Here is a 23,427-nt window from a genome sequence, read left to right on the forward strand (position 1 = left end):
TAATTGGAACCTACTGGAACACCATAATTCCCCTAAGCAAACCAAGCTTCCCCTAAATAGCAGAAGTTCTTAGGAGTTTCTTTTGTGGTCCCTCCTGTGTTGTATTTCACATATAAGCTGCTCCACTGGGAAATCAATGTTTGTCACAGTCTGACCCCACTCAATCTGCTCAAATGTAATTCACACTGTTTTTTTAATAGCATATGACATCTGCTTCTTTCCTTCCTGTCCTCACTAACTTTGACATGATTTTTTTCCTGCTAGTCTTTCTTGTTTAACTACACAACTCTAGGAAACCTTTCTTGCCTACTCTAGTCAATATTAAATAAAACTTTCTCTGAACTCTCAGTGCACAGTCAGTTTATACACCTGCATACTTCTTGTAATGCTAGCAAAAAAAAGGCCCCCAAATTTTCTTTCTATATGGAAACCCATATGAGCAGCCATCAATCTCCCCATCGTAATTCTTGTAAAAGTTGTAGCATTTCTATTTCTGTTCATGGTAAGAATAAGATCAAAGATCAACTTCTTAATATTGGTATGTGCTTCTGAATAAACACTAAATGGTTTCAAAATCTGTTATGACATGATTACAATCTATTCCTGAAGCAACAGCAAACTGCCATTAGCTCACACATTTAGCCAAGTGTTCACAGGCTGGGATATTAGCAAGAACTCGTAGTAACACTTGAAATACATTCAGAACCCAATTTTATGTGCAGTAAGTTTTCTTTAAAATTTTTAAAGCTAGAATACTATTTTTGAGACAAGAACAGGACACAATAGTACACACTGTACAGATACCTACATCAGATTGTTACTAAGAATACATGGGATAATTCCACAACTTGGCTTTCTGTGCCTTAGATGGGACTCCTAAAAGGCTCTAAAGTGGGTCTCATATACGAAAAACATGTACTAATAGTTAAAGGATATCATATAAATGAAAATCTCATAAATTTTCAGTGTAGAGACTACCACCAATTACCTTCTCATTGTTTCCTTTTGGCTTCAAAGTAATTCAACAAACATTCAGGGAACACCTATTGATTTTCTTTTTAAGGCCATTTTGCTAGGATCTGGGGTTATAGTAATAAAGGCAAACTCCCTGCCATCAAGGCGTTCACAGTCTAGTTCTGAACACCACCACAGAAAAGAGCACATGAAGGTGACATTTCCAGCTCTAAGGCAGCAGAAGGTATGTATTATACATTTTTTGCATACCCTTCAATCAAGTAATAAAAAATCTTCCCGTTCGACCCTGTGGGAGGAGGCACTTGTGTGGTTCGGTCTGGCGGGACCACCGCCGTGTTGAAAGTTCCCCCAAACAGCTGTACCCAGCATGGCAGTTTCGTTGGGGTCTAGGGAAAGGGCAGGGTCAGACTGGTCACAATCAGGGCTGGAGATTTTTTGGAGTCAACTCTCCCAAAGGCAATGGGGTCTACTACTTTATTAGGAAAATGGAAAGAAAAAAGGGAGGGAAACAATGTACCCAGGCGCCCTCACCACATTCTGATTGGACCCACTTAAGCACCTGCAGAGAACAAAAAAATGAAAAAAACTCTTAGAGGTGAAACTCAAAGGTCAACCTCTGGCTGTGCGGGATGTCCGGCCTTCCCTTCCCTTCCCTTCCGAAGTGATGAAGGAGTTCCAATGTTCTGCGAACATTGGAAACCCCAGCGGATCCCTCTAACTCCAGGGCAGCGAAACCACTGGCAGCGGACAGGGGGAGGATTGTCGGTGTGTTAATTGCTACTCTGGGATCCGGACCCAGAGCGGCAGCCGCACCCCTCCGCCCCCCGCGCGACCCCGGGTCCGCGGCACGCTCCCAGCCGCGCGGTTCTGCGCCCCCGCCCCCTCCAGGAGCCGCGGCGCGCACAGCCCGGCCGGAGCGCGCACCCGGCACTCAGGCTTCGCTGCGCTGGGAGCGCTCAGACCGCGGCCGCCTCAGCCGGCGAAAGAGGCAAAGTCCCGCACGCCGGAGGACATGCGCCTCGGCTAGCGGCCCCGGGCCCCACCACCGTGCGGCTTTCTCCAGATTATTCCTCTCTCGCTGTCTCTGGCTCTCTCTCTCTCTCTCTCTCTCTCACACACACACACACACACACACACGCACGCACGCACGATCTCACTTCGATCTATACACCGGAGGATTAAAAACAAACAAACAACATTTCCTTCGCGCCCCCTCCCTCTCCACTCTGAGAAGCAGAGGAGCCGCACGGCGAGGGGCCGCAAACCGTCTGGAAATGCGAATCCTAAAGCGTTTCCTCGCTTGCATTCAGCTCCTCTGTGTTTGCCGCCTGGGTGAGTGAGAAGAGCTCGGTGGGGTTTCAGCTCCGGAATCGGTGGGATGAGGGTGGGAGCATTTCAGCGTGTCCGCGACTTGCCGCCGCCGCCATCTAGCCAGGAGGGAAAAGGGACAGGCAACTGGGCTCCCACTGAGCGGGCGGCCGCGCTGTGCAGGCAGCTGCGTGGGATTTGCTCGCCCCCTCCCCGCCCCGCGCCCTCGCCCCTTCCATCGGCCCGCCGGCATTAGTGCCCGGGGCCCCAGGAGACAGAGCTGGGGCTACTCGGATCCCTGCCGCCACCGTTCTTCTCTCCTCCTTTTGCGAAGTGTAGAAATCGCCTTTTAGATATACATAGGAAGATAAATGACCAGAAATACAGCTGTGGTGCGGGGCTGCGTACTGTACTGTCTTTTTTGCTGTTCATTTTTATGCTACAGGTATGATGGGCTTAAATGGAAAGTACACGTGTCTGATGTGAATTGCAGACACACACGCACACCTGAAAGGTAGTAACAGGCACAAGCACCAACCTGACTTTTCAGGGTTTTTTATTACTTTCAATTTAGTCATATTCAAGTCTGGGCAATTACTTACAAAAAAAAAAAAAAAACAGTTCAATCAAAATCTCTAGGTTTTGCCAGTGCCGCCAAAGTCAGAGGAGAGCTGCAGGTTGATATACTTATTTATAGATTTCATTTTTTATCCACACCCTCCAGGTTACATTTAAAACCGAAATTGCATTCTGAAATAGCCAGTTTAAGCATTCGCTTTACCTGCGATGCAGACTCAAGTTTTCCGGTCATTTTCGAGAAGTGCAAGATTGGACTTTTGCGTTTTATTAAAGAAATGCTTTTTTTTCTTCATGGTTTTCTATCGCGATAGAATATAATGATTGGTTTACGCATTAACCTGAAAGTTACAAAGTATTGTACTTCGCTTTGTGAGTACACATATTTAATTCTTTTCAGAGGCTCCCAATTTTTAAATTTTAGATGGTTCATAATAGAGTAGATATTAAGCGTACATTTTCATCCAATAGATGGTGCTGCTCTTGGCACTGTAACCTTTACAAACAGAAATTATTTTTAAGTTCTAATAAATGAGAATTACATTGCAAATATGGTGATAATTCCCCATAGACCCCCACACACATGGACGTAATTTAAATTTCAAAGGCTTTATGAAAGTGCTCAGGGGTGGTGTGATGCACAGTTGACACGTAAGACATGCAGGGGAATCTCTGGTCTCCATTGATTCTAAAACCTTATAGTCAGTTCTGGAGAGGGGAAGACATTTTTAAAAAGTACGTGGTCATCAAACACACACCTGTTGAATTCACATTTCTATTATAGATCTATTTTAACAATGAAGCCAGGTCCTCTTAGTAATTAAATTATTTAAGTAAATATCACAGTAGCAAGGAAATAAACCAGAGAGTATTGCTTTGTATGTCTTCAAAACCACATGCCCAGAGCATGTTGTGGATCCTTTTGAAAAAAAAAAAGATAAAATTCACACATTGTACAATTCATCTTTTTAAAATGATCCAGTGGTTTTTAGTATATTCGTGAAGTTGTGCAGCCATCACCACTATCTAATTCCAGAATGTTTTAATAACCCCAAAAAGAAACCCCATGTTCCTTAGCAGCCATTCCCCATTCTCCATGACCCCAGCTCCTAGCAACCACTAATCTACTTTCTGTCTCTATAAATTTGCCTATCCTGGACATTTCATATAAATAGAATCATGCAACTTGTGGCCTTTTCTGTCTGTCTTTGTTCACTTGGCATAATATTTCCAGTTTCATCCATGTTATTGTATGTATAAATACGTCATTCCTTTTTGTGGCTGAGTAATATTCCATTATGTCAATATACTAAATATACCATATTTGCAAAGGTTTTTCTCTGTAAAGCATTATTTGTAGCCTATTTTTGGTTGTATAGTTTTCAGTCTGTTGGACATTTTCTTTAAGTCTTTGGTGACGTAAAATTTAAGTGTAAAGAATTTAATTAACTTTTAAAGACTATCACAAGCTTATGTAATGCTACTGAATGTAAGCTTGCATTGGAACTCCAAATGAGTTTTGTTGAGACTGGAAAGTGACTACTTTTGTATTCCTCACCATTTTAACAAAGTTGGCCTTTTACACAGTTGCCAACAGGCTGACCTGGAGGCATTGGCGACATCAAGTAACATAAATATCTTGATCTTGGGGCAGCATGGTTTGAAAAAGTGAGGCACATTATCTTCAAATGAAAAAGTTAGGCTCCATTTCAATTATTTTTCACTCAGCACCTACTTCAGTGTTTGTGGATGCGTTTACCCTCATCTTCAGTGTTCTTATAGCCAACGAGGTAGCCTGGCATATGTAATAAGTGCTCAGTAAGGGTCTGTCAACTGACTAAGGCTTGCTGTACAGGAGAACAGCTCAAAAGAATTTGAACATTAGGCTGTCGTTCTTACCATTATCCAGGAACAAGTTGTAGAGTTCACTAAGATATTGATTATTGGCAATTAAGAATGTCTTAGTGATCAGATCATATCATTTTGTATCTAAAATGTCCTGATGTTTTGAACTGGACATAATAGACCAACTGCTTCTTTCAAATAACTTTCCAGACAAAAAAATTATCAGAATACATGAACCAAAACAAATTTTTCTTGACCCACTGAACAGGTATATCTTATGGGAAAAACTACAGTGGCTTTCCTGTAAGGAGGCTTAACTATGAGTCATGGAGGAGAGGTAGATATTTTAAGAGCTTTTAAGGAATAATTTCTTCCAATTAATGAGAGAATTCAGGATCTTTGAATTAAGTGAATTATGGTGCTGCAAGGTACACTAAGTTCAAATGTTTAAGTATTATTATTAAATATGTAATGAATCAGATTCTGAACTTTTTAGTCACATCTTACTGCTTTAAGAGCCACATTAACAATAAATTAAACCTAACTCCTCCGCAAGAATTAACTTCTTAATTTATGCTGGCTATAGAGTCCGTGAAATTCGATAAGTTGTGACTCTCAGTTTGGTCTATTTATCCTCCGAAAACAAATTGTAACCACATATAAAAAATATTCATGCCTTTTTCCCAAATAATAACTAGCCTCTATTCAGAAAAGTAATTCCTTTTGATTGCAGAGTTGCAGTTTTCGTTATTTCATTTCTTTCTCCTTTTTACATATACTGTGGTTGCTTCCAGTCAGGGAAGTTTGCCAGGAGAAATCATTTCATTGATGAATTCATTTCTACTCTCATGTCTGCACTAGAGATTCAAGATCTTGCTTAAAATTTTATGTTGTGGGAATTTTGCTTCTGGCAAAAAATCAGGTTTTTCTGGAAGCGTGAGCTGCGTTTTCTCATTCCCTTTAACTCCGAAAAGATTTGAGTACTGTCTAATGTGAGAGATTTGCTTGACCACCCATTTGCTGACCGTTCAGACTGTTGCAGGGAAATGGAACCCCCTCAGTCAGGACCAGAAGATCTCAAAGGAAGGCATAATTAAGAAGATGAGCCTGTGTTTCATTTTCAGTTACCATCTACTCAAGTGTCTACTAGGTGTAGTTTCAGCACTGAGCATTTGATGTACATTTTCTCATTTCATTCTCCTCAAAACCCTTTGATACTGGTGTTTTCATCTTACACCTTTTACAAATGAGGGAACCCGGCACAGAGAACTCAGATAACTTGCCTAACATTACACATCCTGATTCAGCCTGTGTATTCCTTCCCACTCTAGAGCCTGAGGCTTTTCCTCTTTTCCTTCCCAAGATCAATTTGCTGTTTGGCATTCACCAGCTTGCTTACATGTGACGTGATGGTACATTTCACAGTCCCATTTGCTTTTCTGAGGATCCCTTTCATGATTTCGCCCATGTACTCTTGTATTACTTTTTTATCCTTTTTTGAAAATTAAGGTATAATTTACATTTTTACCATTTTGAAAGTTTTCACAAATGCATATGGTCATGTAGCAATCACTGTGATCCAGATACAGAATCATTCCAGCCATGCTACTTTAACTACTCATTCACTAGATGTTCACTAAGTGCCCGACATCTGCAAGGCACCATGCTAGGCGCTAATAATTCAACCATGCATCAACATACAGAGACTTAAAACTCATGATGGTCACAACCCAGCTAATCTGATTCAATCCCACAATGAAAACTTTCTTTAAATCTTGTTTTAAAGATACTTTTTCTGTTCACAACTAGTTGAAAATAAGTCTTTTCCAAATATCTCTTAATGTGTTGAATATGTTAACTCTCAAATATTTTAAAATGCTTCCTGCTCCATTAAGAATTCCAATGGTAAAAGTCAGAGCCAATTTAAACAAGAGAGAGATATGTGTGTATATACATATATAAATGTATATATATGCATATACATAAAAGTGTATTATATATATTTATGTGTTTGTGTATATATATATAAAAATATTTAAATTATATTTCAAATTTTAGTGTCTTATTGAGATTAATTCCTAGAAGTAACTTCAGGTTACAAAAGGAAACCAATTTTTCTCTGTGTTTGCAGTGTCAGAGACATGTATAGCATAATGTATAGAAATTAAAGAAAAAGTATCATATAGCACAATCTTAAAACACTTATATTTTAGAAATGTCCTGTTTAATACTATAGCCACTAGGCAGATGTAGCTATGTAATTTAAAATTTATTAAAATAAAACAATTCAGTTCCCTAATCACACTATCCACATTTCAAGTGCTCAGTAGTCTGTATGGCTAGTGGCAACCGCATGGGACAGTGCAGACGTGGAACATCTCCATCTGGGCAGTGTTGTTTTGGAACAACAACAAAAAACGCTGGTAAAATAATGATTGACAGAACTCATGAGGAGTCATCAACTCAACTAGAAAAATTTCTAAAGTCATTGAAATTGTTTGAAGTGTTCATGCATGTGAGTTAGTTATGGTTTGTACTGTGTTAGCCTGCAAACATCCTAGAAACAAGATGGGGCCTTTGGTAGAGCAGCAATAGGTGAAAAGAGTTCAATGGCCACTTTGTAGCCTTTATGGACTGAGGTTGAACAGAAGAGATTAACCGCTGGTTCGGGAGTGAGTGCTCTGCTCCCATAGTACATTTTCCATAATTTGTTATGTTATCCACGGTATTGTTTTTCAATTTATCTGTCTCCTCGACTCGACTACATTATTTGAGGGTAAAGAATTCATTCTTACATTCATCATTCGTTCATTGTTAAATTCATTCATTGAAGAATTCAATGAAAAATTCAATCAACATTGCATTCTTGAACTTAGCACTTACAGTAGGTGCCAATAAATCTTTAATGTATAAGGTTATAGAAAGGTTGTACAATGAAGCTTCTTAGAAAAAAAAATAGTTGTTTGTTGTTGACACCGGCCAGTTTTCACTGGTCTTTCCCTCTTTTGATTATGATCTCAGTCTGGGAGTAAGGTCAGCATTCACCTTGACCTGTCCATCTTTAATGTCACTTCTGGTACGCGAACTTCACTTTCATTGATTCTCCCAGAAATACATGTAAGCATGTAAGCATCCTCTATGAGGCTGGAGCTGTCATGAATGTGATTAATGCCTGTACAAGCATCACATAGATCCAGACACTATCTGTGCATGGAAAATAAAGCTCCTGTGATTGATCCTGAATGTGTACTTACAGAAGCAGTCTTGAGTGAGCTTTTAATTCTAGATGAGTTGGCACCAATGAGTTTTGGATACATCCCAGGGGGCCAGAACATCAAGTCAGCTAGTGTGCCACTTTGTATGTGTACAAGTGCATGTGCCTGTGCTGCTCTGGTGTTGGGGAGGAGAGGGCAATGGGGGATGCAGGATGGTCAGTAATGAGTAAATAAAGTATCTCGAGCCCATGAACACTGTATTTTCAGTCAGCCAAAAGCTATCATATTGGTTTAAGTCTTCTCTAGTCAAGAAGGCCATAAGAGATAATGGCACAAAACAGTTTTGAAAACCAGGCAAATGATGGGAAGTGCAGTTTCATCATGTGGATGTACATGCCTTTGGAGTTTGTCAATAGTTTTATCATTAATCCTAGAGAGGATGTGCTACACAAGTTTAACTCTGCACATAGCAAATATTTGTACTGAGTTGAATTCAAATGGAATGGGACATGGGATCAGTTAAAAATCTTCACAGGAGTCAAAATCAGAAAAAAGGAGACAATCTTTTGTTAGGATATTTGCTTTATTTTCTGCTGAGCTACCTTCCTCCCTTCCTTTTTTCTTTCCTTCCTTCCTTCTATTTTTCCTTCCTTCCCCTTTCCTCCCTTCTTCCCTCCCTTCCTCCTTTTATCCTTCATTCCTTCCTTCTATTTTTCCTTCCTTCCCCTTTCCTCCCTTCTTCCCTCCCTTCCTCCTTTTATCCTTCATTCCTTTAATCCCTCCCTCTTTTCTTTTTCTTTTTTTGTTGCTATTTCCTCTTCAGCTTCACTTTCTTTTAGCATGAGTTTAAGATAATTAAATAAACTTAAGTTTGCTCAGCACCTTGATGAAAAGTTTGGTAGGGAAGAGATTAATGCTATTTGAAATCATTAGTTAAAAATATTTTTACTATGTTAATATCATTTGGAGGTCTTTGTCGTTAACATAATTTTTAAAGTATGAGTTGACAGATGTTTCTGCCTAAATATTCCAGTGTGGTAAAATGGGCTGATTGTCTTTGTTTTCCCCTTCTGATATTTGCCCACAGATATTAAAGTAAACTCAGTTATTTTGGGTACTGGTTAATGTGAAGTTTTTGGCCTTATTCAATAAGTACCAGTCAATTTATGTGCACACTAACAGGGGATAGTTTTTTTTTTACAAATTTCTTCGGAAATGTAGTACTTGGATATTTGGAAATAATTTATTCATTAGTAAGAAAGAAGGATTTTCTGTTAGAATATCCAGAACTATGATGAGAATACAGGTATCTTCCTGCTCTTGGAGAAACATTCTACCCTCTCTCTCTGCCTTCCCCTTTAGCACTTACTGGATAAATTTTCTACTTTTTCACTGTCACTGACTGAACTGCCTATTTCTTGAATCCTAAAGCTCTAATGTATTTACCTAAGGATGGCTCTCACTATGAGCTCCTTTCTCTGAACCGATTAACTCAGTACCTTGAGTAGGAATAAAATAAAATATTGATTTTTAAAATGAGCCCTTTAAGCAGAGATCATGGTAATAACCAGAGTCTTGATTACATGCTTAGAACATGCTGGCCAGATATAAGGAAGTTTCTAGATTTTATAATGATTTTTATTCATATTGTCATCAGATTAAAAATTATTTCTATTATTAAATTTTTACCCACTTGCATTCTGACACATTTTCTTGAATAGGATATGTCAAGGTGGTGTTGTCTCAGCTGCCACGGAGTTGTGCAAAATCATGATCTGCCCAAAGGAGCATAAGGATATCCTTGAGGAGCACGTGGGATATTATTGTCATGTGTGTTTTAGTGCACGAAAACGCTGACAACCATTTATCTAGGTCGATAATTCTCAATCCTGGCTGCATTTTGAACTTACTTGGTGTTATGGACTGAATGTTTGTGTCCTCTCCAAAATTCATGTTGAAGCCCTAACTTGCCATTATGATCGTATTTGGGGATAGGGCCTTTGCAGGGTAATTAGGTCATGAGGGTGAAGCTGTCATTGATGGGTTTAGTGCCTGTATAAGAAGAGAAAGAGACCAGAGTCCTCTCTCTATTCACCATGTAAAGACACAGCAAGAAGGCAGCCATCTGCAATCCAGAAAGAGAGCCCTCGCCAGGAATCAAATCTGCTGGCCTTTTGATCTTAAACTTCCCAGCCTCCAGATCTGTGAGAAATAAATGTCTGTTATGTTAGCCACCCAGTAAATGGTATTTTGTTATAGCAGCCCAAGCTGACTATGCACCTGGGAGACTTTTAAATCATACTGATGCCTGGGCATCAAATCAAGTACTTCATAATGTATGGGTGCTGAGCCCAGACATGGACATTTTCTTAAAACTCTCCAGGTGATTATAGAGTACAGCCTAGGACTCAAACCACAGATCTAGGCCAGCTTCATGACACTACTAATCTTAGTTCATTTTTCTTAAGGTGGAGATATTGGCAGGTTTTATGCTGTCCTAAAACAAATCTAGTGCCACAAGACAAAGGTCCTGGAAATTTTCCCGTCTCTCTCTCTTCTTAAGGCAGTTTCAGTTTCAGAGTAACCCTAGAAGGAGGAGTATGCTCTATGGTGGTTGACCTCATAGTCTTTGAAAGCCAGGGAAACTTCAGGAGGCCAGGCAGTCTTGGAGTGGGTCCAAAGATTCAAGTCTATCAGCTGGTAAGAGGATAAATGAACCAGCTTCCAAGATGGGGACTCCAAGTGACATTTATCCAGGCACAGTCACATAATATCGTTCATTTCATCAATGATACATATTCTTGTTCTCCATTATTTATTTTCTTTCTCCATGCATAATTTGTTAGAACTTGGCTTTTTGTTTACTGTTATGAAACAGATATTAAGATTTAGCTATTGCTTTTTCATTTTAGCAATTTGTGTTTTTTGTGAAATTATTAATCAGGTATAGGCTATTTCTTTTTACTGTATTTGAAAAGCACCAATAACTCCATTTAAAAATTAACAATGAACTTTTCTAGGTGCTTCAAATAACTCCTTTAATATACTTATTAGTGATGATGCAAGTACAAATTAATTTAATGAATCATTTTGGAGCATCTTCCTTGGGATAAATATTCCTCCAGAGAGACTATACTTCTCATGGCCAGCTGAACTTTTACAAGATAGAAAGATGCATACATAAGTATGTCTCATACATGATGGAGTTTCTGGCATATGAGAGTGTGAGCTGTGTGGAGATATATTTAGTCTTAAATTCACCTCTTGGAAGGTTTCTAGTAGGAGATGGGATTGGATATAGACCATTCAGGATAAATGGATAGAGCTTCAGGGGTCACCATGGGACCAGAAAGCATCAGAGGCATTAAGGTTGGCATTCAGAGAAACATGCTCTGAAAGTGAGAACGTGGTAATTGGAGGGAGGGGACAGTGGAAAGAGGAGTATAACAGTCAAAGGTCTCAAATGGTAGGTAGGATTTACAATGGCCAACTGAAGAGTTTTGAGTTTGAAATCTATTCATTATACAATGGGAAATTACTAAAGGGTTTTGAGCAGTGAAATGACTGGAATAGATCTCTTTATTTTAGGAAGATAACTCAGGTATCAGAGCATAGGATGGATTGAAGCCGAGGGAGACAGGGAATCAGGAAGCTTGGTTAAAAGCCTTTTACACGGTGGCAGTCACAGTGGAAATGTATAGATCATTTGGGATATAATAATATCATCCTCTTTATAGAATTCTTTAATGTTTAACAAGCACTTTCAGATACATTATCTCACTTGATATGAATGTAATTGGTATAAGTGGTAGGACATTGTGCCATTCTCTGGAGTGAGTCACTGGTGATCCTTAAGGGAGTGTCTTCTCTGGGAAGGTGAAGATGTAGCATGGAATACATGGAATCAGAGAAATATCCAGGAAGGAAATGAGAAGATAGCAAATACATGCAAGTCCACAGAAGTTGATAACTTGGAGGGAAGAAAGAAGAGAGAAATAGAGGATGGTTGCTTGAAACCTGATTATTTATTGAATGGTGAAACTCTTAAATTTGTTAAGACAAGGCAGTAATTGACTCTAGACATTTTCTCTGAACGGATTAGCTCAGTGCCTTGAGTAGAAATAAGAGGAAATAGTGCTGCTAAAAATGATTATTTTTTTTAGAGATTAGAGTCACAACTTAACTAAAACAAGCAAACATTTTTTAAAGGGTGGATTTTAGCATATTTATAGTTTTAGGTTAATCTTATCAAATGCCAGTATGAAAGCTACTTACTTCATTCACCTTTCAAACCCTTGTATTTGTCCTTTTTACAGTGAACACATGTACTATTGTGACATTTCAGCCAGCATTCTGCCAGTACACTTAACCACAAGTTCAGATTACTTGAAGGCCATCATATTTATGTCCATAAACTAGCATCTTTGTAAATTGCTTACAAGTTGTATTTTATATAAAAATAGTGTAATCGAAAATAATGCATAGATTAGGCTTCTCAGAATTTGTTTAAAAATTGACTTTGGCAGTTTTTGTTTTTGCTGTTTTTGAGATGGAGTTTCACTCTTGTTGCCCAGGCTGGAGTGCAATGGCGCGATCTCGGCTCACTGCAACCTCCAACTCCTAGGTTCAAGTGATTCTCGTGCCTCAGCCTCCCAAGTATCTGGGATTACAGGCATGAGCCACCATGCCCAGCTAATTTTTTATTTTTAGTAGAGATGGGGTTTCTCCATATTGGTCAGGGTGGCCTCTAACTCTCAACCTCAGGTGGTCCACCCTCCTCAGCCTCCCAAAGTGCTGTGCCTGACCAGTTTTTTCTTTAATTCATGAAAAATACATAGGATTGTTTACTCTATGTCTCTTCAGATACATTAAGATACATGAATTGGTAAATCAATCATTAAGTTTAGGAAAGAGAGAAGGCGGCAGCTGTCAAGACTGAAATGTAAGCATATTTTTTCCTTATGTAATGAAAAAATATAGACATGTCGTGCTATATATGAGTTGAATGCCAAACTTTTGTCTATTTTAAAAGTATGACTGAATTGATTTTCAATAGAAGTATTTGGTTACTGTAAAGTTTCCTTTGATGGCTTTCAGATGGGGAAATGACATGTGATGGTTTATATATATAAATACATTTATATAAGTATGTTATATGGAAACATATATGTATATGTGCATATATGCATCTATATACACACCTAAATAAGGACACATATAAATGCATATATGGAAGTGCATATATATACACAAATGCACGTGTATATTTCATATATATGCATTTTTTTCCTGCTGCTAAAAACTGATACTGCTTTATTTTGAATGTTAAAAGATTACATCCTTTGGAAACATCATTTTGTTTAATTGTAGCATATATCCTGGATATTTTGAGCCTGACATTTTCCTGCCTCCAACATAAAGGACAGAAAGAATGCTGCTTCTTCCTGTGACCTGAATACACTGTCGTCCCTCTCCAAAGGGTTTGGGCCCAGTTAGAGCAGTGAAACTCAGTTCAGCACATGTTTGTTGAACGTTTACTGTGTGTTCCACACTCTCCTTGGTCTTTTTTAATAAATTATTTTTGTCTTTGAAGAGTTAATCTGGTTACAGATATGAATTGTACCCTGGTGGGACCATACGAGAAAAGAGAATAATAATGTGAATGCTAGACTATTTGGATGAGATTTTAAGTCTGTGGAAATTCAGAAAAAGGAAAGACAAAGACATGAATTCATTTTTTTTTAAAAAGTCTCTGGGCCGGGCGCGGTGGCTTACGCTTGTAATCCCAGCACTTTGGGAGGCGAGGCGGGTGGATCACGAGGTCAGGAGATCGAGACCACGGTGAAACCCCATCTCTACTAAAAATACAAAAAAAAATTAGCCGGGCGTGGTGGCGGGCGCCTGTAGTCCCAGCTACTCGGAGAGGCTGAGGCAGGAGAATGGCGTGAACCCGGGAGGCGGAGCTTGCAGTGAGCCGAGATCGCGCCACTGCACTCCAGCCTGGGCGACAGAGCGACACTCCGTCTCAAAAAATAAATAAATAAATAAATAAATAATTAAAAAATAGAAAGTCTCTGAGCATGTGAGCAGCACTTCTTCCTTTTGAACATGGATGGACCATTTGCAGTTGCATTCAGTATTACGAACCTCCTTTGTGGCCCTCTCCGTCATTTTTGCTACATTCAAAAAACAAAACAATAAGCCTGTATTACTCAGTTATTTGCTTAAAGAGAAGCTTGAATATGAAAGTTTGTTGGTTTTCGTCTCCAAAATGCATTTAGGGTTCCCCAGCATTCCACTTTATCACGTTCAAAATAATTGGGTAAGTAGGAAAAGATATAAGCAAAATGTGTATGTTAAAACACTCTTCTTCTATGTTCTGTTCAACACCTACCACTAGAAAAATGTCACATAATTTCCACAGTTAAGTCTATCCCGACTTGAGCCTTAATTTTTGGTGGTAGCAGCTGCTATTTTGTGACAAAGGTAAACTCTTGTTGCCAAAATTTCCAAGAATGATTTAGGATGCATATGATTTTTGGCCACTCTGGAGAATTTTGAACGTAGATGGCAATGCTGTCTGAAAAGTGGATCCCTGTGAAAGAAGCACAAAGAGTGAAATCACATTTAATTAGCCAAGAGTGGCTAATGTATGTTGCCATTAAATCCTTTAAATTACAGCACATCTGGGCACCGTCCATCCCACAAGAAATTATCCAATGATGCTTCTGTCTTATCTGTGAGTCCAGCTTATTTTCTCCTAACTTATCATTACTTTTTAACTATTCAGTATTCTTGGCATAAGAAATCAAGAAAACACAAGATGCTTCCATGTTTCTCAATAAATTATTCAAAATATTATACCAACCCCTCCCTACCCCCAAAATGGCAAAATGCCCATAAGAAAGTATTTCAATTCCCTATTTGGAAGGAGCTTTTCAAGACATCCTCTTTTACTTCACATTTTAAAATTAGAATTCTATAGCATCTGTCAATTTGGAGAGGGAAAAAAACACAATTTTTACAAACATGACAAGAGTCTAGGTTGTATTAGACTTGATGGCATTCAGGCAAGCAAAGATCAAATATTCAGTCAAATAGTCTCTCTGCTAATGATAATGACATATAAACCCTTTTATGGTGACATGGGCTGGGTCTTCTACTGGCAGAAAAAGTGTATCTTTATGCGATGAGTTCTCCCTCTTAAATACAAGGGGAGTGTTGGTTTTTAAAACGTGAGGCTTTGAGACTGTAGTACACAGTTTGCTGGAGATGTGTTTGGGTGATTGTGCTACTGGGGAAAATGCACTGAAAATAGGTCATTAAGAAAAGATTGATATAGACTTTTTTGTGTGGAAGTAATTATGCTTGATTATTGCAGTCTGTTACAATCCCATATGCCAGACTATGCAGTTTCAGTGAGAAAATATTAATATGTGCACATATAATCCTACCTAGGATCTGTAGACTGGAGTTTAAGTTCCTACTGATTAATCCTCAAAGGGTCTTTATCTGGTATTCACTAATAAAGAATGGAAAGTTTTTTGTATATCATATATGTTCTTGTTCATTCACTTAAAAATCCCAAACACATATGTTAGTTCATCAAAAACACAGCTGAAACATTCCACTCTATTAAATGTGACACACGCACACACACACATACACACAGCCATTAAAATAACAACAAACCCATCTACTATCAAAGTAGGAAATCTTCACCAGCCTGCTTTCTTGCCAAGATGTATACTGTTCAATAAACACTTTATAATTATTACTTATTTGACATAAATTATTGCCTAAGGCCAATGTTAAAAGACTTTTTGCAAGTTTGTAGCCATGACTATTGAAATGATTTAAGGAATCAGATTATTAGGACTTTCCTTTTATATAATGTGTTTCTGTAATTCTCAGAAAGCAATTCTACAACTGACTTTAATAACAAAACACAATACAGGTATGCCAGGGTCCCCATCCATGGAAACCTTTGAGAAAATAATGAACAAAATTTTGTGTTTTTTCTACTCATCAGGGGAAAGGAACTATAGGTTCTTTTGAGTTTTGATGTCATGTGATACTCTTACCAAGGCATGTAAAGTGCATCAAAACCTGAACTCAAGCTACCTGTCCAGCTTTACTTGAATCTCCACACGTGTGCTCCTTCCCTTTGGCTCAATCTTTTCCTCGTCTTGGGGTGGATTTGGACCCCATGCATTCCTGTTGTCTTTTACTTTGTCTGTGAAACTTTCTCTAACACATCATTGTCCCCTTCCACAGGAGGGGAAACATCATCTCACCCATGATGGCACAGCACTCACATTGCGTGTCTGTTGTTTCCATGACTGTATCTTCAAGGAGTCTGGTCCCCTCGTGGGATATAGCCACTGGGCTCTAAAGACTTCTTGCTCATATAGTAGGTGTTCAGTAAATATTTGTGGCATAAATGAGTGAAATTACTTCAAAAGTAATCACTTGAAAAATAGAAAATACAATAATTTCTACCCAATCAAATGTTAAACATTGCTACCACCTCAACTAATTCTGTACCCCCATTTGGTGGAGTAAGCAACTCGAGATCACATTTGCAGCATTTGGAATTAGAATTCAATTCACCCTCAAATTCACTCAATCCCTCTTAATTTTTTTATTTTAAAAAAAGGTAAACAGAAAGTAGGTCAATCAAATCACATTCTCATTTTAACAGGTCCAAGAGTCTATATAGATTTTGAACTGAATTGGCACACAATCATGGACAACTTCCTAAGGGCTTTTACTCATGGCATTCAGAGTTTTAAGAAAGAAAATTAAGTGATTGGAATAGAGTACAATAGTGAATGCAGAAGAAGGGAAGAAAGATGACTGTAGCCAGAAACACGAGAGAAAGAGAACTATAAGTTTCTTTATTCTAAGTAGCGGTGGGAGAATCTACTTTTTGGCCTGCACAGCGGATGCACCATTTCTATGGGTAAGTTTTCCCTATGTTTCCTGTCAAGCCGGGGTTTTAATGGAACAAAAAGATACCGGATCCCCCTCGCTAACACCTCTTCATCCCTCCAACACCCCAGCCGGTGCCAGCCAAGAGCATTTCTCTCAGTTCCTTTTATCCCTTTCTACCAAGAACAAGATCTGAGATATGTGAGATCCTGTTTGATTCAAGCTTGGAGAAAGCACTGTATATTTTACAGCCGTTGGTTACCTGTTGCTGTCAATAGCTGTATTGTCAGCATTTTATCATGGAATGCTTTAAAATTTTTGAGCAGCATAAAAGATTTGTAGAGGAAAAGCTATTTTCCTTAGAAATGAGAGACAGTGTTTTTTGATGCTTCAAAGTCTTGAAAAATGTAGGAATATTAGAGTTATGCCTTGCCCTGCTTGGTGGGTTTTGAGTGACATTCTGAGACCATACATTTTGTGTCAAGAATCAGTTTCTCTTCTTTGGGCTGCTGACATTAGAGTATAGATGAAGACTCCCCAGTAAGACAGGTAAAACAGTAAGGGACTGTGAAAAAAATAGATTGTGAAAAATAAAAGTCTATCAAGATGGGGCAAACGTTTAGGGGAATACTATCAAAGGTAGTGTTATGTTCAATAAAAGATGGCTGAAATCATTATGAGACTAATAGACAAATGGAAATTATTTACACAAACTTCTGTAACTGCCCAGTTCTGTGAAAAACAATAGGAAAATCCAAGTCAGAAAACACTCATCCCTATCAGAATTAGAATTAGGATAATGGATCCACCAAAATATGTGATCGCTTACACTGAAAGAATAGCCCTTACTTTTAACTTAGGGTGAATTTGACTAATATTGAATAATAGGTGATTTAAGAAATTATTTTGAAATGTTTGTTTTAATATGCCAGGACAAAATGTAATCGTTATAATTTAAGAAATACATAATTAAGAGAAAACAACACATCTGAGGGAAGTAATTACAGGGCTCAGACGTTAATTAAGAGACACTAAAAAACAGACTACTTGTTGAAATAGTGATGTTTGGTAGAATATTAGCTATGTTATTAAAAGTTTAAAATCCATTATTTTATTACATAATAGCTAAAAGCAGCAATATTTGATCTAATGAAGAATTAGCAAATAGCTATAAGCAATGATTAAGGCTTCTGTGGGACTTAATTTGGATAAATCAGGTTTTAAAACACGATTATATAGGGAATGAATCAAATTATTGAAATTTTAAAATTATGAGCACAGAAAGGAATTATATAGGTTTAAAATTAATTTTTAAGAATGAATACCTTCATCCCACTTTCAAAAGGCTTTATTTTTTTAAAAAAGTATTTAAAGTGAGGCCTGAGTCAAACATTTCAGTATGAGAAGCCTTGCACAAAATTTAGCTATTGTAGTTATGGTCCTTTGGAGGCAGTATTAATCGTAAAACTATGTTTAGTCTTTGTATTAGGATAAGTTTACTTTGGCTTCTGCAGTTTTTGATAAGGATATATCTTCTGTGCGAAAGGAGAAAGGGCTGTAAAATACTAGAGAATGTAGACAAAGGTACCATAAATTACTTTGGAAGGACTTCCTGCCATCCTAAAGCAAGGTTTTGTGTGAATGTTTACAGCTATCACATCTCTAGTTACAAAATTCAGGTTTTTTGCATTATATCCATTCATAATTGAAACATTGGTGTTTTATTTCAAATTGCTAGCTTAGCATATGATAAGTTAATCAGCAAATGTGGTTAAGATAATGGGTGTTTCTTAACATGCTATTATTTATACCATTAGAGAAAAATAAAACAAAACCAAAAACTCCTCTCTTGACTTCTGCCACATTTCTCCCCTTCCATTGCCTGCTAAACTTTTGGGAAGAGTTTTCTATAGTCACTATCTATTTTCTCTCCTGTCCTTTGCTCCTGAACTCACTTTAAACAGGGTTCTGCTCCCACCATGCCAAAAAAAAAAAAAATACCTTATCAGTCTCACCAGTGCCTTTGACGTTGGTACACCCAATAGTCAGTGTTCTTGGTCCTCACTGTGGACCTACCAAGAGCTTTCGATTGTTATCATTGTGTCATTCTGGAGATGCTTTGTTCACCTGAATTCCAGGATGCCATACTTGTCTGGCTTTCCTGCCATCTCACTAGCCACATATGTTGTACTCCACTGTCTTCCTCAATCTCTTTTTCTAGTTCCTTCTCATCCCCCCCAACTTCTAAACATTGTAGTCCTTAGAGTTCTTCCTTGGGCTACTTCTGTTTTGCGTCTACACTATTTTCATGGCTATCTCATCCCTGTATTCTCTACATTGATAACTCCCAAATTTGTCTTTCTAGACCAGAAGTTGTACCTGAACCCCAGTGTCATATATTCAACTATCCATTTAGATATGTAACACAGTTCTCAAACTTGACATGTTCAAACTTGATCTCCTGATCTTCCTCCCATCCCAACTCCTACTTCCACTGTCTTCTTTATCCCAATAAATAACAACTGCACTCAGTTGTTTAGGACAAAAACCTTGGAGCCACTTTTAATTCTTCCATCTCTCTTACAGCCTACACATAATCTTCCATTGCAAATGTCAGTATTGCCCCTGGGTTACCTTTTCTCATGATCTCCATCCACTGTTACCACCTATCCAAGTTTGCATCATGCCTTCTTGGGTTATTTCACTGGCTTCCCGGCTGGTCTCCCTATTTTGCCACACAAATCAGCCAGGGTGATTTTGTTCAAATATAAGTGAGATCATGTCTCTCTCCAATTTCTTGTTTAACTCAGAATAAAAGCCAAAATCTCTACTCATGAAGTGTCCATCAAGCCCCAAATGCTCTGGCCTCCTATTATTTCTCTTTTTATTTTTTAAATTATTTTATTATTATTTAGAGACAGGTCTCCCTCTGTAACCCAGGCTGTAGTGCTGTGGTATGGTCAGAGCTCACTGTAGCCCTGACCGTCTAAGCTGAAGCAATCCTCCTACCTCAGCCTCCCGAGTAACTGGGACTACAGGCATGTGCTACCATGTCTGGCTATTTTTTTTTTTCAAATTTATTGTAGAGACGGAATTTATCTATGTTGCCTGGGCTAGTCTCGACTTCCTGGACTCAAGTGAGCCTCCTGCCTCAGCCTCCCAAAGTTTTGGGATTACAAACTTGAGCCACCATGCTTAGCTCTCCTGTTACTTCTTCAGTGACCTCCCACTCCACTCTCCCCTCACTCCCCTCTTCTGGCCTCACTGTCCTCCTAGCCTTTCTGGATCACCAAGGCACATTCTTTTCAAGGCCTTTGTTGTTGCTATTCTCTCCATTTGGAATGCCTTTCTTTTGTAATTATTTATGATCCACTTCCTCACCTCCTTTGGTTTTTGTTCAATGATACTTTTTCATTGAGAACTTCCCTGGACACACTGCAGTGATATTGCAACCACCTCTCTTCTCAAATGTTCTCTGTCTTCCCCTCTTTATTTTTCTCCTTAGTTCTTATCACTCATGCATTTTTCTAAATTATTTTGTTCTCTATCTCTTCCCATTGGAATGTAAGCCCCGTGAAGGTTTTTGCGTTCGTTCACCATGGAGCCCCAGACTCTAGCATAATGCCTGGTATATGATAGGTGCTTAGTAAATATTTGTTGAATAAAACAACCTCTTTTTTTTTTTTAGTTTGGTTTTGCTTGAATCCTGTTTGGGCTGATATCATTGCTTCTTTTTTTAGTTTGTATTGTCATATATAACTTGCATTGTCATTTTATTTTTGACATTTTATATAACTTTTTATTAATGTTAAATGAACCTTGAAAACATCATATAATCACATTTTTTGACCTTGTCTGAAATCTTAGTATACTTTTTCAACATTCTTTCTTCATCTTGTTTGATTTTTCATATTTATCCATACTAATTGTGTTACATACTCTCCAGTTTTTGCTTTTCGCATTGTCTAGTCTTTGCATTCATTTATCATTTCTAGGTCACATTTTTAATTATTCTAGACATTAACTAGTAAAATGCCTTAAGTTTTTTTTCTGTCGTTGTCAAAAGTGAAACTGTTTTTTGAGTCCTGCATTACAGCAGAGAAGAAATGCATTACCACCCACCACCAGCAGCCTTCTTCCAGCTCCCTCACTTCTCTGTCACTATCATTTAGTATTGTAAATACTAATTTGTTATTTTAAATACAGAATGTTCTTAAGTTTTTTTGATTTTTATATTTTCTTTGGATAGTCATACAACAGCCAGCCTAACAAAAATTATTTGTATTTTTTATGTCTTAGAGCTTATAGTTTGTTGCTTTATACCATAATTTTAGCATTTGGGGTTGGGCTGTTCCTTGAAGTAATTGTTTAAAATGTTGTTAGGTAACTTGTTTTCTGTGTAAGACATATATGTTATGTCTTTTTTCTCTTCACATGTTCAAGACAACCTGGATGCAAATAAAATTATTGGGTTACAACCTTTTTTCTTACAAAACATATGGTCCCTGCTTTTTTATGTTATGGCATTTAGTGTTACTGAGAAAAGAACGGAAAGTTCCACCCCAAGGTCACTTCTTTTATGCCAGATTTGGCATATTTAATGGCTGCAAGAGGAGGTGGGGTGGTGGGATAGGAAATCTTCAAAACTTAGTACCTGCCTGGTAAAAGGAAGAGACACAGAATTCTGATTAGTTGAGGTATTAGACCATAAGAGTATTTTAATTTTCTCTCCATCATCAAAATAATTAAACATATTAAAAATTATGTATTTGAATCTTTAATATGTAACAAGATTATTCACAAGTATTAAATTTGACTTTTCAATTTCACCATTTAAAGGGCAAAGTCATTCTACCTGATATATCTTAGAGTTCTTCAAGCATCTCATATATATATATATATATATATGTAATGTTTATATAAATGTCTTGCAGTGACTCTTAAGAAAATAATCAATTCTCCATAATAAGGCAGTTGGAATTTACCTGAAAATAAAGATAATATATCAAGACTTAGCAATATGCTAGCTTTTCAACCATATATATCATTTTCTGCACGGTAGTGGGTATCTTTGTTTTTTTGAAAAATATTTTCATGATTAGAAAATTATACACAATCATTGCAAATATTCAGAAATAACATAAAATATATAAAAATAAAATTTATCCACAATTCCATCAGAGATACAAATTTTTAACATTTTATTTAACTTCTTTCCTGGCATTTTTCTACATGCACATACATACAGACAGAGAGGCAGGAAGGAGGGAGGGGGAGAGAGAGGAAGAGAAAGGTGTACATTTTTAACAATGATTGCCCTATACAAATGGCTTGGTGATCTGCCTTTTGAATGTAAAATATTCTGAAACTTTGTCATGTCGTTAAACATCATTTTTAGTCACTGTATCAGTTAGAATATAGTTTGATTGCATGCCCAAAAAAACCCCAAATGGCTGTGTGGTTCAAACAAGAATAGGTTTGTTTCTCTTTTCTTTTCCTCGTCAGTCCAGACTGGTGGGCCTCTCTTTTACAAAGTCAGTCAAGATGGTTTGCACTGTGGTGTCGACATCCAAGGTTCTTTTATCTTGTTCCACTGTCTTGGAAGTATTACTCTCTTCCATATTTCCTGGTTAGTTCACAATCCTGTCAGTATTCTGTCAAGTGAAATGGAGAAATGGGGAAATGGCAAAGCCTGTGTATTCCCTTTACAGATACAATGCAGAAATTGCACTCTTCAGTTTGCCAGAACTTAGCCGCAAGTCCACAAAGAATACTGGAAAATTTAGCATTTATTCTGGATGGCCAGGTGCTCAGCTAAACAATTTGTGACTGTAGAAAAAGGGGGAAATGGTTATTGGGGAGCAATTAGCAATCACTGTCAAACTAGTATTTCATTAAAATATGTTTTGACAGTTTTTTTTTTCTGTTATTCACAATGCATTCATGAATAGTCTTACATTTGGTTCCCCTGTAACAACTTCTTAATGATAGCCAAGATTTCCTAAGTATTTATAGGGTTCCAGATAGTATTTTAATTATCTTGTATATATTTTTTCAACTGAATATAATGATATGATTAGGTAGCTACACTTCTTTATCCTCTTTCAGGGATATGACTGAGGAAGTCTAGACTTACAATAGGTTAAATGAGAAAGTGTTGAACAACCCGATCGTGTGCACAGGGCTAGTAAATGGTTGATTGACATGAGACTCAGATCTATGTCTGAATTCCAAGTCCTTAACGCCTACTATCTAATCATTTTTTAGAAAAAAATTTTAAAAGGATAAGTTCTGCCACAAAGTTAGGCATATTTCTAAGACTGTTGATTCACATTGTCAAACTGCACTCTGAAAAGCAGGTGCCAGTTGGTGCTCCTGTCAGCAGTATACAGAAGGACCTCTTTTCCAAAACCCTTCCCAGCATTAAATGCTTAACATATCAGAAGAACAGAAACACCACTCTAATACACCACTAACTAATACATTAGTTGACATTTATTTGATGAATAATATGGTTAAACATTTACGTTGGTGTTTATTATTGTTTCCATTTCTTTTGCGAATTGCTTTTTGT

At 37.7% G+C, this 23,427-nt stretch overlaps 1 protein-coding gene across 4 annotated transcripts in view; it reads left to right on the forward strand.

Annotated features, from left to right (window-relative positions):
• Positions 1–1,915: 1,915 nt before the first annotated feature.
• PTPRZ1 (protein tyrosine phosphatase receptor type Z1) overlaps positions 1,916–23,427 on the forward strand; it is a 189,078-nt gene continuing 167,566 nt past the window's right edge. For all 4 annotated transcript variants that reach the window (XM_032761580.2, XM_032761581.2, XM_032761582.2 and 1 more), the window contains exon 1: positions 1,916–2,307. In XM_032761580.2, the coding sequence (XP_032617471.1) occupies positions 2,250–2,307 (58 nt within the window). In that variant the 5' untranslated portion in view covers positions 1,916–2,249. The remainder of the gene's footprint in view (positions 2,308–23,427) is intronic.

The sequence above is a fragment of the Hylobates moloch genome, unplaced genomic scaffold (assembly GCF_009828535.3).
Source record: "Hylobates moloch isolate HMO894 unplaced genomic scaffold, HMol_V3 SCAFFOLD_1, whole genome shotgun sequence".
Taxonomy (NCBI): Eukaryota; Metazoa; Chordata; class Mammalia; order Primates; family Hylobatidae; genus Hylobates; species Hylobates moloch.